The sequence below is a fragment of the Manihot esculenta genome, chromosome 16 (assembly GCF_001659605.2).
Source record: "Manihot esculenta cultivar AM560-2 chromosome 16, M.esculenta_v8, whole genome shotgun sequence".
Lineage (NCBI taxonomy): Eukaryota > Viridiplantae > Streptophyta > Magnoliopsida > Malpighiales > Euphorbiaceae > Manihot > Manihot esculenta.
This window is the reverse complement of record NC_035176.2, coordinates 1,075,612-1,091,203: the sequence shown is the minus strand read 5'-3', so window position 1 is coordinate 1,091,203 and position 15,592 is coordinate 1,075,612. Positions and strand designations below refer to the sequence as shown.

The 15,592-nt window shown below is 35.2% G+C and overlaps 2 protein-coding genes across 4 annotated transcripts; one reads left to right on the top strand and one right to left on the bottom strand.

Moving 5' to 3' along the window:
• The first annotated feature begins 386 nt into the window (after positions 1-386).
• Positions 387-9,366, top strand: LOC110603741 (beta-glucosidase 45). Of its 2 annotated transcripts, none has more exons than XM_021741627.2 (13): positions 387-552; positions 656-816; positions 904-970; positions 1,070-1,128; positions 2,009-2,084; positions 2,173-2,247; positions 2,456-2,543; positions 7,432-7,684; positions 7,787-7,902; positions 8,322-8,577; positions 8,658-8,760; positions 8,845-8,953; positions 9,034-9,366. In XM_021741627.2, exons 2-13 carry the CDS (start codon positions 661-663, stop codon positions 9,224-9,226), a joined length of 1,551 nt encoding a protein of 516 aa, XP_021597319.1. In that variant the 5' UTR covers positions 387-552; positions 656-660; the 3' UTR covers positions 9,227-9,366. The 2 variants fall into 2 exon arrangements, with proteins under 2 accessions (XP_021597319.1, XP_021597320.1); XM_021741628.2 differs by having other exon boundaries at positions 387-569.
• A 1,819-nt stretch (positions 9,367-11,185) lies between these two features.
• LOC110603742 (RNA pseudouridine synthase 6, chloroplastic) lies at positions 11,186-15,582 on the bottom strand. Of its 2 annotated transcripts, XM_021741630.2 has the most exons (10): positions 15,271-15,582; positions 14,916-15,044; positions 14,535-14,789; positions 14,384-14,465; positions 13,708-13,823; positions 13,561-13,615; positions 13,218-13,329; positions 12,610-12,779; positions 12,103-12,201; positions 11,891-12,024 (listed from the first exon to the last, which is right to left on the bottom strand). In XM_021741630.2, exons 1-9 carry the CDS (start codon positions 15,495-15,497, stop codon positions 12,124-12,126), a joined length of 1,224 nt encoding a protein of 407 aa, XP_021597322.1. In that variant the 5' UTR covers positions 15,498-15,582; the 3' UTR covers positions 11,891-12,024; positions 12,103-12,123. The 2 variants fall into 2 exon arrangements, with proteins under 2 accessions (XP_021597321.1, XP_021597322.1); XM_021741629.2 differs by lacking the exon at positions 12,103-12,201 and having other exon boundaries at positions 11,186-12,024; positions 15,271-15,578.
• Positions 15,583-15,592: the final 10 nt, after the last annotated feature.

Here is a 15,592-nt window from a genome sequence, read left to right as displayed (position 1 = left end):
GCAAGAAACAGAACAAGGAGAGAAAAAGATAGAATTGAGAGAGAAAGATATTATTACCAATCCCTGTGGAGACAGGGAAAATTAAACTTTTCCATCATCAGTCAATTTAACTTTAGACCTTTGTAAAGAAAGTGGGGGAGGAATTCAAGATGGTTGTACTTTTCTTTTTTTACCATGTAGCCAAGAAGTTGTCAATGTTGTGAGTTTCTCCATAAAATTTTCCTTCCATTGATTTTACTGTCCTGGTAATAGAACATGGCAAAAGAAAAATCAAGTTTGACTAAATATTAGCCAAAACAGTAATGAAACCCCACATTTCATTTCTATAAAACTTTGATTGCTTTTCATTTCAGGTAAATAGTCAATTTATCAATCATCTCATGTCCTGTTTCTGATTTTTAACCATTTTTTTCCTAATTTCATATTTTTCTTCTTCGTTAACATCACAAAGTGTTAATATCAGATGGTTAGGTAGCAAGATTCTTGTGGCTAGGCTGATGCTACTTGCCTGAATCACATTCAGACAAGTAACTTTTGGCAGACACGTAGCAGGTGAAGACATCAAGAGGGTTATATTTCTTGTATAAATTTTGCAAGTTTTTTCTTTTGAGCCAAACTCTCTCTCTCTCATAGATATTTTTCTTCTATTTGTCAGTTGTTATGGAGTATTGGATCTTTTATTATGCCTTCCTACTGTTTGAAATATGGTTCTCAGTTCTTATGGTACCATGCAATTCCATCTCTCTAAAGGGAAGTTCTGATTCCTCTCCATTTTCAAGCAGCTTTCTCTTTGGAACAGCATCTTCTTCTTACCAGGTATTATGTTGTTGCCTGAATTTGTTTTTCTACAGAGTGAAATAAAATTTTTCAATATCCCATTTGCATTATTTCATCTTTGATCAGTTTGAAGGAGCATACTTGAGTGATGGTAAAGGCCTTAACAATTGGGACACTTTCACTCACAAGCCTGGTTAGATTGCTTATATTCTTCACTTTTAATTGCTTTTTCTTCTCTCCATTATCCATCCTGATCTGATCTCTTTCTTCTTCTTGAATGGATATTTGGCAGGTAATATCTTAGATGGAACTAATGGGGACATTGCAGTGGATCATTATCACAAATATCTGGTGCTCATTTCACTTGTTAACCATTTTTTATAAGCTGAAGCTGCTTTAATTTTCCTTCCATTTTTCCCAGTTTATGAATTTGCATACAACCAATCTGAAAATAGATATCTATAAAACTGTAACTCCATTGAATTGTTTGCCAATTGCAGCACATAGCATTTCATGGATGCATGATGCATAATGTGATCACTGTATGAATAAAGTATGCAATCACTTGGAACCTTTGGTGACATATCAAATCATCTGCAGCATAAAGTAGACAGCTTATTGTGAACGCAACCCATATTCCTAAGCCATAATTCTAATTAGAAAATTATGAGCCCCACTTGTATATTTTAGTATCATAGTTCTCTTCTCCAAATTAATACTTTATTTATTTATTTATTTTTATTGTTTCTGATAGAGTACAGTTCCTTTTCTGCTTTTGATTGTTACTGACAGAAAATGGAGGGATCCATAAAACTGAACCGATTATGTCCGAGTCACCAAATCGAGAAGAGAATTATATGTTTGCAATTTTGTTCTAACAGACACACAGTCCTCAGCTGCCACTATAAACCTCATAAAATATTAATTTTTTGGGTCAAATCACAATTTGATCCAGAAAACCCATATCCAAATTCAGGCCACAAGTAAAAAAAAAAAAGTTATTTTTGATGAATGTTATGCAAATGGGTATATTTAGGAAGAGACACCATTACGGCATATGGAATCAAGTGTGCTAGTTTTCAAGAAAAGGGGATGTGATAATGTTCTGAGAAATGTAGATGATATTTGAAAGGCACTGTTTGATAATCTGTTTCTGAAATGGAGAAGTATGAACTCATTGCACTATAAAGGAAACTGACCAATTTTGATCTGCAATGAAATGAGAAAACAGGAAGATATTGATCTCATGGAATATATTGGAGTCAATAGCTATCGTTTCTCCATATCATGGGCAAGAATCCTACCCAGTGAGTTTATAGTTTCTTCATTGGAAAGTATTTTACTAATCTGATCAAATCACTGTTAATCTCCAACTATCATCTTTTCTTGAGCCAGAGGGAAGATTCGGAAATGTGAACCAGGCCGGCATCAATCATTATGACAAAATCATTAATGCCCTTCTGCATAAAGGTGAAATTCAATTTCCTGAGTTAATAATCACAGTGTATAGAATAGATTGATTGTTACAGTGTGATCAGAATCTGAAAGTAAGCACAGAAGGTGAAATAAACAAATCAATTTATCATCAGAGTCATTGTTGCATAATTACTAGCTATCCTACATATAGTAATAGATCATATCATGTTTGCACAATAATATTCATTTGTTCTGGTTTCAGGAATCCAACCCTTTGTGTCATTGACTCACTATGACATTCCTCAGGAGCTTGAAGACAGATATGGAGCTTGGCTAAGTCCTGAAATACAGTAAGTAGCTGTTCTTCTTTATTATTGTTAGTTAGGAAAATTCTTACACGCACTGAGTGTATACATCTGTCCAATGTAATTCTGACACGTAATGGAAAAATTAAAACAAATCTTATAAAAAATATGGTGGGACTCATATATTAATCTAAAATTTTAACTTTTTATTGGTTGAGTGTTGTTGTATTTTAGAATTGGAAAAGTTATATTATTGAATTGCAAAGCTGGAAATATTTATAGTTACAGCAAAAACAGAAAAGCTAAAAAATAGTGACCACTACTGCCACTTCGCTTAACAGACCACTATTGCCACCTCGCTTAACAGACCACTACTGCCACTACACTTAACCGACCACTACTGCCACTACGCTTAACAGAAAAATAAAAACAAAATATCTTGCTAAAAATTAGCTAAAGATTAGAACAACATGAAGACCAAGTTTATTGTGGAAAAAGGTCCTGATACATCTGCCAACATTCTCCTCCTGGATCAGGAACTGCAAACTCCCAGCTTCTCCCTAAGAAGCTCAAATCTGTTAACATGAAGTGCCTTCGTAAATATATCTGCAATCTGACTTTCTGTGTTGCAGTGCACCAACATCACTTCACCATTCTTCTGGACCTCTCTTAAGTAATAAAACTTAATATTAAAATGCTTGGTTCTCCCATGAAACACTGGATTTTGAGATATAGCTATGGCAGCCTGATTATCTACAAAAATCACAGTGCTGTCAACTTCTTTCAGCTGCAAATCTACCATAATCTTCCTAAGCCACAGTGCTTGATTAGCCGCAGCCGTTGCTGCTACAAACTCAGCTTCTGCTGTTGATTGTGCCACAATCTCTTGTTTCTTGGAACACCACGAAAAACACCCTGATCCAAAGGTAAAACAGTAACCAGAGGTGCTTTTCATATCATCAAAGGACCCTGCCCAATCACTGTCAGAAAATCCATGAAGCTTAAAATTCTGACTTTTGCTGAATTTTACGCCATAACTTTGAGTTCCTTTGAGATATCTAACCACACGTTTAGCTGCCATCATGTGTATTTTGCTGGCACAATTTAGAAACCTTGATAGGACACTTACAGGATACAAGATGTCAGGTCTTGTTGCTGTAAGATACATTAAACATCCGATCAAGCTTCTATATACCCCTTCATCAACACGTTCAGCTCCATCTTCTTTCTTCAACTTCTCTTTTTGATTCATCGGAGTATTCACACTTTTGCACTCATCCATTCTGAAACGCTTCATAATTTCCTTCAAGTATTTCTGTTGACATATAAAAACTTCGTTCTGGGCTTGTTTTACTTCCATTCCGAGAAAGTAATTCATCTCTCCAAGATCTGTCATATCAAAGACCTTCATCATCTCCTGCTTGAATTCTTGAATCTTCACAACAGAGTTACCTGTAACAAGTAAATCATCTACATAGAGAGAGATGATTACAATTTCAGATCCAGCTTTTTTAACATACAAAGTTGATTCACTCAAACTTTTTTTAAAGCCCAAATACAGCAAATAATCATCTATTCTGCTGTACCAAGCTCGTGGAGCTTGTTTTAGCCCGTAAAGAGCTTTCTTTAACAAGCAAACCTTCTCCTCATGTCCCGGCACAGTGAAACCTTCTGGCTGTTCAACAAAAATTTCTTCCTGCAATGTACCATTCAAAAAAGCCGATTTCACGTCAAGCTGGAAAAGTTTCCAACCTTGTTGTGCCGCTAGCGCCAACAAAATTCTGATTGTGTCCAACCTTGCGACTGGAGCAAATGTTTCAGAGAAGTCTACTCCCCAAATTTGTGCATAGCCCTTCACCACTAGCCTCGCTTTATGCTTGTTCAATGAGCCATCAGGATTTAATTTTGTCCTGAATACCCATTTCACCCCAATCACCTTTCTATCTTGAGGTCTTTCGACTAGCACCCAAGTTTGATTTTTTTCAATCATAGCCAGCTCCTCCTCCATTGCTTTCACCCAATTTTTGTCGGTTTTTGCTTCCTCATAACTTGCTGGTTCAAAAACAGCAACGTTGCATCTTTGATAAACATTTGAAAGTGTTCTCGTTCCTCTTACAGGAACATCATCAATTGATTCATCAGGAACAAGAGGTGCAATCTGCTCTTCAGTTGGAGAGTTCTCATTCCAGTCCCACTGTTCATGTTCAAGAAACTGAACATCTCTGCTTGTTACAACCTTCCCTGTGTGAGGTTGAAAAATCCTGTAGGCTTTAGAAACTGAACTATAGCCAACAAAAATTCCTTGTTCAGCTTTCTCATCTAGTTTGTCTCTTTTAACCTGTGGAACATGCGAAAAACAAAGAGAACCAAAAATTTTAAGATTAGTCAAATCTGGTTTGACACCATGCCAAGCTTCATATGGAGTCTTCTTTCCCACTGCTCTTGTAGGCAGCCTATTCAGCAAGAAAATAGCAGTATTTGCTGCTTCTGCCCAGAATTTTTTTTGAAGATTCTTCTCATGTAACAAACACCGAGCCATCTCCATAATAGTTCTGTTCTTTCTCTCACTGACTCCGTTTTGTTGTAGAGAATAAGGGACCGTAAGCTGGTGCTCAATTCCAGCTTCTTCGCAAAATAAATTGAATTTCTCTGAAGTGTATTCAGTGCCATTATCTGATCTAATGACCTGAATCCTGCAACTGCTTTGATTTTCAATCCAATTTTTAAATTTCATGAAAATCCCAGCAACCTCCGATTTAAACTTCATGAAGTATATCCAACACATTCTTGTTAAATCATCAATAAACACTATGTAATACCTGCTGCCATTCAGCGAAGGAGTTGATTGTGGGCCACATAAATCAGTATGGATTAGCTGTAACCTCTTGGTAGCTCTCCATGTAGATGTTCTGAAAGGAAATATGATTTGCTTCCCAAGCATACACGTCTTACAGCTTGTAAAATGTTTCTCCAGATTCGGCATACCTCGAACAAAATCATTTCGCTGCATGAACAGCAAGGCTTGATGATGAAAGTGCCCCAATCGTTTATGCCAAGTATCTGAAACAGTGAGCTGACACGAAAATGCCATTTGCTCCTCCTCCAAAGGATTCAAAGAAAAACTTCTCTGCCTCATCTTGATTCTGAAAAGTTCTTGACCACTTGGATCGAAAATCAGACACATACTATCTTCAAACAAAAGTTTGAACCCTTTCTCCAGTAATTGTCCCACACTTAGCAAATTCTGGTCAATTTCAGGAACATACAAAACTTCAGAAATTATTTTTATACCTGTAGGGCTTTCAATGGCAACCGTCCCCTCTCCTTCAGCTGTGATGAATTCTCCATTCCCAATTTTGACCCTTGAGCTTGCTGATTTGTCAAGCTCTCTGAACAGCTCCTCACAATTGGTCATGTGGTTTGTACAACCACTATCAACAAGCCAATTTTTGCTTGATGTTTTTGACACAAAACATGAAGCAACAAAGAGTTGTTCTGGCTCTTGTTGAGTTACAACTTGTGCATCACCTTGCTGTTGAGACTCCTTCTCTTTGCAAATTATCTCTGCATGGCCAAGTTTGTTACATCTTCTACACCTCATGTCAGGCTTTCTCCAACACTTGTAATGAGGATGATTTTTCCTGCCACAGTGTTGACAAGGAGAATATTTTCCTCCTTTGTTCGTGTTGGAGTTTTCCCCGGCAGCTGCCTTTTCTGAACCTCCTGCTGCTCCTTTCTTTCCTTTCCACTTTTTGTTTTTGTCTCCAGAATTTTGCTGCCATTTGGCTTGCAAAGCTCCTTCAGTAGATCCTTCTTGTCGCATCATTCTCCTCTGTTCTTGTGCCTGCAGTGAACTTACTAACTCTGCCAAGCTGATTTTAGTAAGATCTTTAGTATTTTCCAATGAAGCAATGGTCGCCTCATATCTTTCAGGCAAGGATACAAGAATTTTTTGAACTATTCTGTTATCGGTAAGTTCTGCACCAAGTATCCTTACCTTATTTGCAATGCCAGACAGCCTGTCAACATACGCCTTTACTATTTCTGATTCCTTCATATGCTGCATCTCAAACTCTCGAACCAGGTTCAGAACTTTCATTCCTTTGATTCGTTCATCTCCCTTATACTCATCCTTGAGAAAATCCCAAATAGCTTTAGCTGAGCCAAGGGACATAATCTTACTGAAAATGGTAGAAGAAACTGCAGCAAACAAGCAGTTTTTTGCTCTGGATTTTTTCTGCTTTCTCTCCTTGTGAACTTTGATCTGAGCCATGGTTGGATTGCCTGGCAAGGGAGGTACCTCGTAATCCTCCTCTACAGCTTCCCACAAATCACACGCATCCAAATATGCTTCCATTCTTACTGCCCAAACTTGATAGTCTTCTCCATCAAACACAGGTGGAGCCGCTATCGAAAAAGAACTTTCACCTTCCATTAAAGAAGTCTTACAGCAGCAGAATTATTTTTTTAAAAACACTCAGTAAAAAAACTCACAAGTCTCTCACAGATCCCTTAAGATAAGAGGGCTTTGATACCACTGTTGTATTTTAGAATTGGAAAAGTTATATTATTGAATTGCAAAGCTGGAAATATTTATAGTTACAGCAAAAACAGAAAAGCTAAAAAATAGTGACCACTACTGCCACTTCGCTTAACAGACCACTATTGCCACCTCGCTTAACAGACCACTACTGCCACTACACTTAACCGACCACTACTGCCACTACGCTTAACAGAAAAATAAAAACAAAATATCTTGCTAAAAATTAGCTAAAGATTAGAACAACATGAAGACCAAGTTTATTGTGGAAAAAGGTCCTGATACATCTGCCAACAAGTGTACAAATCAACTTGTACACCCGAGCGCGTGCAAGAATTTTCCTGTTAGGCACCTGCCTCTTGAGCTTGGCTGATATGTATTTCAACTGTTTAGGGAGGACTTCAAATATTATGCAGATGTATGTTTTAGATCCTTTGGTGACAGAGTTAAATACTGGTCCACCTTCAATGAGCCCAATGTTGCAGCAATTTTTGGCTATAGGACAGGGCTATTCCCACCATCGCGTTGCTCCGGCTCATTTGGGAACTGTAGCAATGGAGATTCAGGGAGAGAGCCTTTTATTGCTGCCCATAACATGATACTATCACATGCAGCTGCTGTTAATGTTTATAGAGCTAAGTACCAGGTACTTTGAGTGAATATCCCAGCAGGTAACAACATGCATATAATTAACAGAGTTTAATTCTGCAAGTCATCAGTTGGAAATCTTACACTTGATAATTTTCAGAAAGAACAAGGTGGAAGCATAGGAATTGCTATGAATGCAATGTGGCTTGAACCTATCAGCAGTTCCTTGGAAGACAAACTAGCAGTCGAGAGAGCCCAAGCTTTCTATTTGAACTGGTAAGCTTCTTTGTCATATAAATATGCAAGGATGGTATCTATAGTTTTCATAAGCCAAATTGCGATTCCATCCAAAAAGTCTCTCGCTGTGACTCAAAATAATATTTTGTGAGGTCCGTGGTCGAAGTGGAGGGCCATGGTTGACAGGGTCTAGATATTGTATTTTCTACTTACTATGGCAATATTGTGAGATTTTCAAAAAGTACACCGGGCTTAGAGTTTGAGAGTTCTAAAAAGATTGTAGCTTGCTTGCTCATGGATGTAAACCTTATGGTTGAACCATGTTAATCTCATGTTTTTATTCTTTCTCTTATATGGTGATTGTGTGACTGTATGCCCCTAGATCTGTGTACTGGATAGTTTGTGGAACTGCTATACATGTTTAGACACAGCTTTTGATGATATCAACAATGTTTCAGGTTCCTAGACCCGATTATACATGGAAAGTATCCAACAGAAATGCATGAAATTCTAGGAGATGACTTGCCTGCATTTTCAAACTATGAACAGGAGAAGCTGAAGAGTGGACTAGACTTCATTGGGATAAACCATTACAGCAGTTTCTACATAAAGGATTGCATATTTTCTTCCTGCGATCAAGGTCAAGGAGCTACAAAGACAGAAGGTTTTGCTTGGTGGACTGCCCAGAAAGACGGCGTCTTCATTGGAGAACGTGTATGCAAACTCAGCTTATCTTCACCACACAATTTACCTTCTCCTTTTCTATGAATAACTTAAGTCTTGTACTTCTGCAGACCTCAGTTGATTGGCTACATGCTTATCCTGAAGGAATGGAAAAAATGGTGACATATGTAAAAGAAAGATACAACAACACACCAATGTTCATTACAGAAAATGGCGAGTGTCTGAAATGCTACAAAATATATACCCTTTTCTTATTTGGCTCTGTTTTTGAACTGCATGACTCTGGTGTTCTTGCAGGATTTGGTGAGAAAGAAAATTGCAATACCACTACCAAATCTTTACTCCAGGACGTCGACAGAGCGGCGTACATGAGCAGCTACTTGGAAGCTCTGGCAATGGCAGTAAGGTAGTATCATATTCTCCTTGGAAGCTCTGTCTGAAGAGGCTAACTTAGTAATTTTATAATGTATTTGAAAAAATGGTCAGGAAAGGAGCCGATGTACGAGGATACTTTGCCTGGTCGTTGCTCGACAACTTCGAGTGGATAGATGGATATACAATAAGGTTTGGGCTTTACCATGTTGATTATTCGACTCTCAGGAGAACCCAGAAACAATCAGCAACTTGGTACAAAGATTATATTTCCAACCATAAGGCTAGGACAACTACATACTCATGAAAAGTAGTAACATGTTTCAGATAAGTTGACCTTTCCTTAAAGGTTTGAACACAGAATGCAAGAAAAAATTATGTATGTGAGTGAAGTAAATAACTTTGTCTGATATCAATCTATAAAGCATTGCTTGCTTTTTTCTGATATATATACGTAACATGGCCAGAGTCGAGTTCAGAATCAAAAGCATGGTCAAACCTGAATTGATTAAACACTGACCTTGAACGTGATTAAGATTGATCGTCCTCCAGGCCAAAACCGATCTTTTTCAAAAGAATTGTTTATTAAATTTAATTAAAATCGGACCAAAACAAAACTGAGACCAGCATATCCTTCAATCCAACAAAACAGCGTGTGTTTTGCATATAAATTAGTTAAATATTCACTTAAATTCTTTTCAAGTTTTTGTTTATCCATTTACACCCTTTAGAATTTAAAAAGGTATTTTCAAACTAAAAGTTAACTCCCCTGTAGGCCTGTTAATGAATAGATTAAACAAATGCATTTCCTATTTCCTCTAATAAACCTGCAATCCAATACCCAATATTTCAAGAAACTAAATTTACCCCAAAATTAATCATTTACATGCACACGTGCGAATATTAAAATTTTTTATATTATTATCTAATAAAATAATATTTCTTTTCGTATAAATTTATTATTATCGTATAATATTATTTTATAAAACAATATTTCTTTTCGTATAAATTTACGAGAAGCAAAACATTTCGTCTAAAATTTTAAATTCAAAATAGTAATTAAGTATAAATTCATATACCATTAAATTCAATTACAATAAAAAAAATTAAATATTTTAATATTATTATCATATATTATTAATATATAATAATAAATTTTATTAAAAAAATTTTATTTTTTAAAAAATAAAATTTACGATGATGGTAAATAATTAATTATTTGTATATAATTAAACTCCAAATTATTTATATTTATATTTATAATTTTATAGTAATTTTTTAGAATAATAATTATACTTTAATTATTTATATTTATTAATTTTTTATAATTATTTTAATTAAATAAAATTTTAGTTTGATAATATTTTATACCATTAGTACTATTAATTCTTTAATTATTTTATATTTTTATTACAGTAAATATTTTTTTAATTGATTATATATATTTATTCTATGTAATTTTTCATATCATACAGAAAATTTGTAATTAAATTATATTAATTTATAATTTTATAAAATTACCAAATAAATAAATAATAATACTTTGAGACAGTACGAACTTTTTATGTGCTCTTTTATTATCGAATTATTATTATAATGTATCTTTTTATATGGTATTTATTCAATTTTTATAAATATATTTTTAATATTTTATTTATTTTTAAAATAAAAAATATAATAAAATTTTTTAATAATAAAAATATAAAAAATTTTTATTACAATATTAATAATATAATATATTAAAAAGTAATTACAATAAATATAATAAAAATTATATTTATTATATTAGAAGGTAGTAAAAAACTAAAAGTTTATATATTAATAGTAATTAAAAGAATTATAAATTGTATTTATTACGATAAATATAATAAAAATTGTAATTATTATTTTAGAAAGTAATAAAAAATTAAAAAATCATATATTAATAGAGATTTAAAAATAATAAATTCTATTTATTACATATACATTAATTATTATTTTATATAGAAATAAAATTAAAAATATATAAAAAAAAATTATAAATATATTTACCCCACAAGTTCTAATTATATAGAATTAGTATGTCAAAGACCATCATCATCATCATCAATTCATGTGGAGAGGACTGGAAGAAGGGGTATAAATCAAAATCTTTATGAGAAATCTGCTGAAGGAGTGAAAAAGTTGAAATAAAAAAGAATTGAAAAAACAGTAGAGTTTCTTCATTGAGATCAAAGAGAACCAAACGCAGAAGTAATGCATTAATTGAAACAAACACCTTTCAAGATCTGATGATCATGTGATTAACGTCTGATTACACGCTGATTAATTCTGAACTAAATTGCTCAAGATTTAATAATTATTTGGCTTAAATTTACTGTTTTTAAGTTCCAAAGATTTACAGGAGTTGAAAAGGCGTTTTGCCTAACAAAAAATAATAAAAAAGAACGAAAATTAATGAGATGAACCGAGACAGAATTATCATAAAGGTAGCTGTTGATCATACTGATATCTTATGGGCAGATCAGTAGCTGCCTCTTAGTTGCTAAGCTAAGGTACATGAAACACAACCAAGTTTTATATTCTCTTCAAAACTGCAGTTGGCTCAGCTTTCTTTTACAAAAAATATCATGAGCCTCTCAATTCATCGTCCTTCCAAGTTGAATCCAAGCCTTATCATCAAATCCCTTCTTTTCATGAACAGGGCATGGAAAAAGAATTACCTTTGGATATGACTTGATTGAGTTAATTCAGCAGTCATATGATTGACCGCTATGACCCAAATGCATCAGCTGTAAGAAAATTCTTCACTTGTTAATTCATACTAATCCGTCAATAACTATTCTAGGTAAGCCTTCTCCACCATGGAGATCCAGCATTGTAAATGTGCTTGCCATCATCCCATGAAATTTGACAGGCCTGAAGACCAATAGCAACACTTGGTTCCTTTCCGTGCTGTAAAACCCATTCAGCAGTGGCTAATGATTGATCCTCCTCACTTGTGCATTGCTTTTGGAATTTTCCAAATGGATTAACTCCAGGACTTGCAATTTCTGCAATTGCTGCTGGCATGTACATTGAGTCGCCCACTAATGGTGCACCACAGGCTGCCAGTTGAGCTCGAATCTGCAATATATGTTACAACTAGTTAATTACCATAAGACCCCTGTGGTTGGAAAAAATAGGTTGGAGACCGTCCCTTATTTTCCCATCTCATTTGTCACTTCAAACAGAATGTGTGACAGCCAAGCCAATAAGCCAATGCAATTGCATATCAGTAATAAAAGGAGGCCCTTTTAGCAACTGGACAAAATGCAACCCACCAACAGTTATCAGTTTCCCCAACCAAAAAAATATTTGAGTTATCCATTGGCATGGTCAACAAAAAAAAATGTTAATGAAATTGCAACCCTTCATATTTGATTGTATATACTGTAATTTTGAGCAGAAATTTTACACATCCTATGAAATTGTCTGTTCTTAGATCTTATTACATTCTTCTAAAGCAAAAGCAGTTTTCAGTTCCATGATAACAAAAAGAAGAACAACTTGAGGGTTTCAACCTTTAGGCTCTTTAACAGATTGTATGACATGAAATAATCAGAATTGAATAATGAAAAACCTTGATTTGCAAACACAGTATTCAGAACAATTAGTAACAAAGAAGAAAAACAGCATAAATTTACCACAAGGGATGGATGGGTAAATAACCTGATGTGTTCGACCAGTCAAAAGATTGATCTTGCACTCGTATGCATAATCTTTTGAGGGCCACCCACAATCTTCAACAGAATATGTCTCTTCCGTTATGGCATCTGGCCAAGGAACCTTTTTGCATTCCAAGACCTCAAGTTGACACAAGTTCCATCCTTTTATAAATTCTGCATACAATAACAGTTTTAAACTTGAGATGAAAACAGCTGGAATTTTTTTCCTAAACAAATGTAATTGCACCATATTGCATGACAGTGCACTAATATCATTACAAAAGGATAACTGGCTGAAGTTGTTTACTTGGGAAATTGAGAAGCCACAAGAAAGCCTACGATGAAACTGTCCTCTAGTTTCAATCACAAAGACCTCACCATATAAATTGATAATAACATTTAATAACAAATAGGAGGGATAAAAGGGGGAAGAGGTTATTTGGATAAGGTACAGTATTTGGTCACATCAATTGAGTGAACGTCACATCAAATCATTCAGGAAAAAAAAAAACTACTGAGATAATGCAACTTCCCATTTTAATACCTATCACACTATTCAAAAGTCCAGACCGATTCTCTATGATCAATGCAATGCTTGATAGAGATCATTACCTTCTGAAACAATTCTGGGGGCAATATTAACGGGACGCATGTAGTGGGTAATTACTCCAACTGGCACAGGTGAAGCAGCAAGAGCAAGATAAAGCTTCTTCACCTTTTTCTCCTGATGAGGAGGAAAAAAATAATTGAAGGACTTGAGATGAACTTAAATCTAGACAATGTACTAATTTAGGTTAAGCTAAATCAAATTATCAACATTTGTATAGCACATTACTCTATCAAGTTGGTATCCACAAATGTACTCAACCCTGGGTCCTAACTGCTTGAATATGGTCTCCCCACAAGTAAGACTAACTAAATGAAACGTAAACAAGATAAAGTATCATCAACATACTCTGATTTTTCCATGGAAAACTGAGCAGTACTCCTTTGTCCTAGCCAGCACAACACTGCAAATCAAGTAAAGTCCATAGTTCAGTACAATCTCTATATCAAAAAGACAAATAAAACAATAATGACAAGATTTTACAAGAATAGATACCAGCCCTCTGTGCAATTATCTATCTGATGGGTAGTCTTCAAAGGAGTTGGTAATCCCAAGGCACGAGTGGCAAAGGTTGCACAACTTTCTTCTATATTATCTGTGGTTCCTCCCACCTGAGTGAAGTTGAAATTTACAAATCTTCAGAGCAATCGATTGATTAATGATTATTGTGATGGCACAATGACACATGACACTAAGGCTCATGAATATACATATTTAGTGAGGCAACACTGTAAGGGTGTCCAAATTAGAAAGAGGTGCACGTGCACCTACAACAGCTCCAAAGTTTTCTAACCAATATTCTCTAACATAGAACATTATCAGCTCCTTTAGGATAAAGATAGAAGCTCTCTTTTGATTTTGGGATAAAGATCTTTAAAGATCTAGCCTATGGTATTTAGTCCTATTTGCCACCAGAATCTACTTAATAAATCTAAGACCTTAAGTTTACTTTAATTACATAGGAAAATAATGTCCCAACTCCTACTATGGTTGACAATCAGGTAAATTTTTCTGCAATCGTGTTTTCTGTTTCGGACCCAGAAGCTGGTTGATAAAATTAAGGTCTGTGTTTACTTTAATGGGTTTGGTTGGTAGCGTAGATCAATTAAATTTTGACGTTGACAGGAAGCCAGATAAACAATATTAAGAAAATAATGGATCAATTACATACTGATGTACCAGCAGGTTTATCCAAAACAACATAGGATTCTGTCACAGCTATAATCCTTGATTTCCAATCAATTTCATAGCACCTGAACCAAATTCAAATGTCAACTGCCATGCTTACAGTAATAGTAAACATCCACCCAGCTATATTTTACCTTGGGAAGCGCTTTGGGTGTACATGAACACGCAAATATGATCCAGCTTCAAGAAACTGATCAACATGAGTAATCCGAAAAGTTTTTTGTGCTTCTCGAACCGTTTTTCCTTTGATGGAAGCTCTCTTCTTCAGTACTGAAGGTGCTGTGAATTTTTTAAATAAGCTAACCTGCTCTGGAGTTGCTGTTGGAGGTGGCTGTGGACACACAAGGGCATAATGTACAGCCCCAAAATGAATGAGGTCTGCAACAAACCTTCAAAGTGAAAATTCCTATGTATCACTCTATCCTGATTAATAATTGCATAAATAGTGCAACATTGAGAATTGTATGTCACACCAGCAATCAGAGCAAGTTAGAAGACAACAAAGCAATACTTACAAATGAGGAAGATTCAGAGCTTTGCAGATATAGTCTAGTACAGGCCCCTCCTCTAAAACGACCAAGTGTTCGACTCTTGGTGGTCTATTGTGTGAGGGACATGGAAGCAATCGATCATAATCTAGGTAGCTGAAACAAAACTAAGAATCAACATATGGAATCCACCAGAATTGACAGAAAAGGAGAAAAAGAAAGAATATAAACTCATATAGAACTCAATGCTCAAAGAATTAGCAATCCAGATAAAATTCATAACTTCATTTCTCTTTCAATTTCTCTATAGTCATATCAACAAAGGCTTTCAAGACAAATACCCAATAAAATGTACGCAATAGAAACATGAAATTTTAACTACCCATTAGCAGAAGAACTGGTAGTTGTGCAAGTAACCTCTGCTCCCGAGGAGGCATAGCTGAACGTTCCCTTACGTGAACTCAAGGAAAACCAAGCTAAAGAATTGTTGTTCTGATGCTTATTAAACAAATAAGTATGGGTGGATGCTAAAGTGCGCAGAGCGGTAACTGGCGCACCAAAACTGCGGCAACCACCAGCGAAGATTGAAGCTAAACTCAAGGAACTCATCTTCAGTTCTTCACACAAGCACCCTCGAGGTGGTAGGGGGCTGGGGGCTGCCAAGGATTAATGGGGTTATTGGAGATAGAGTGGTTGGGCTTGAG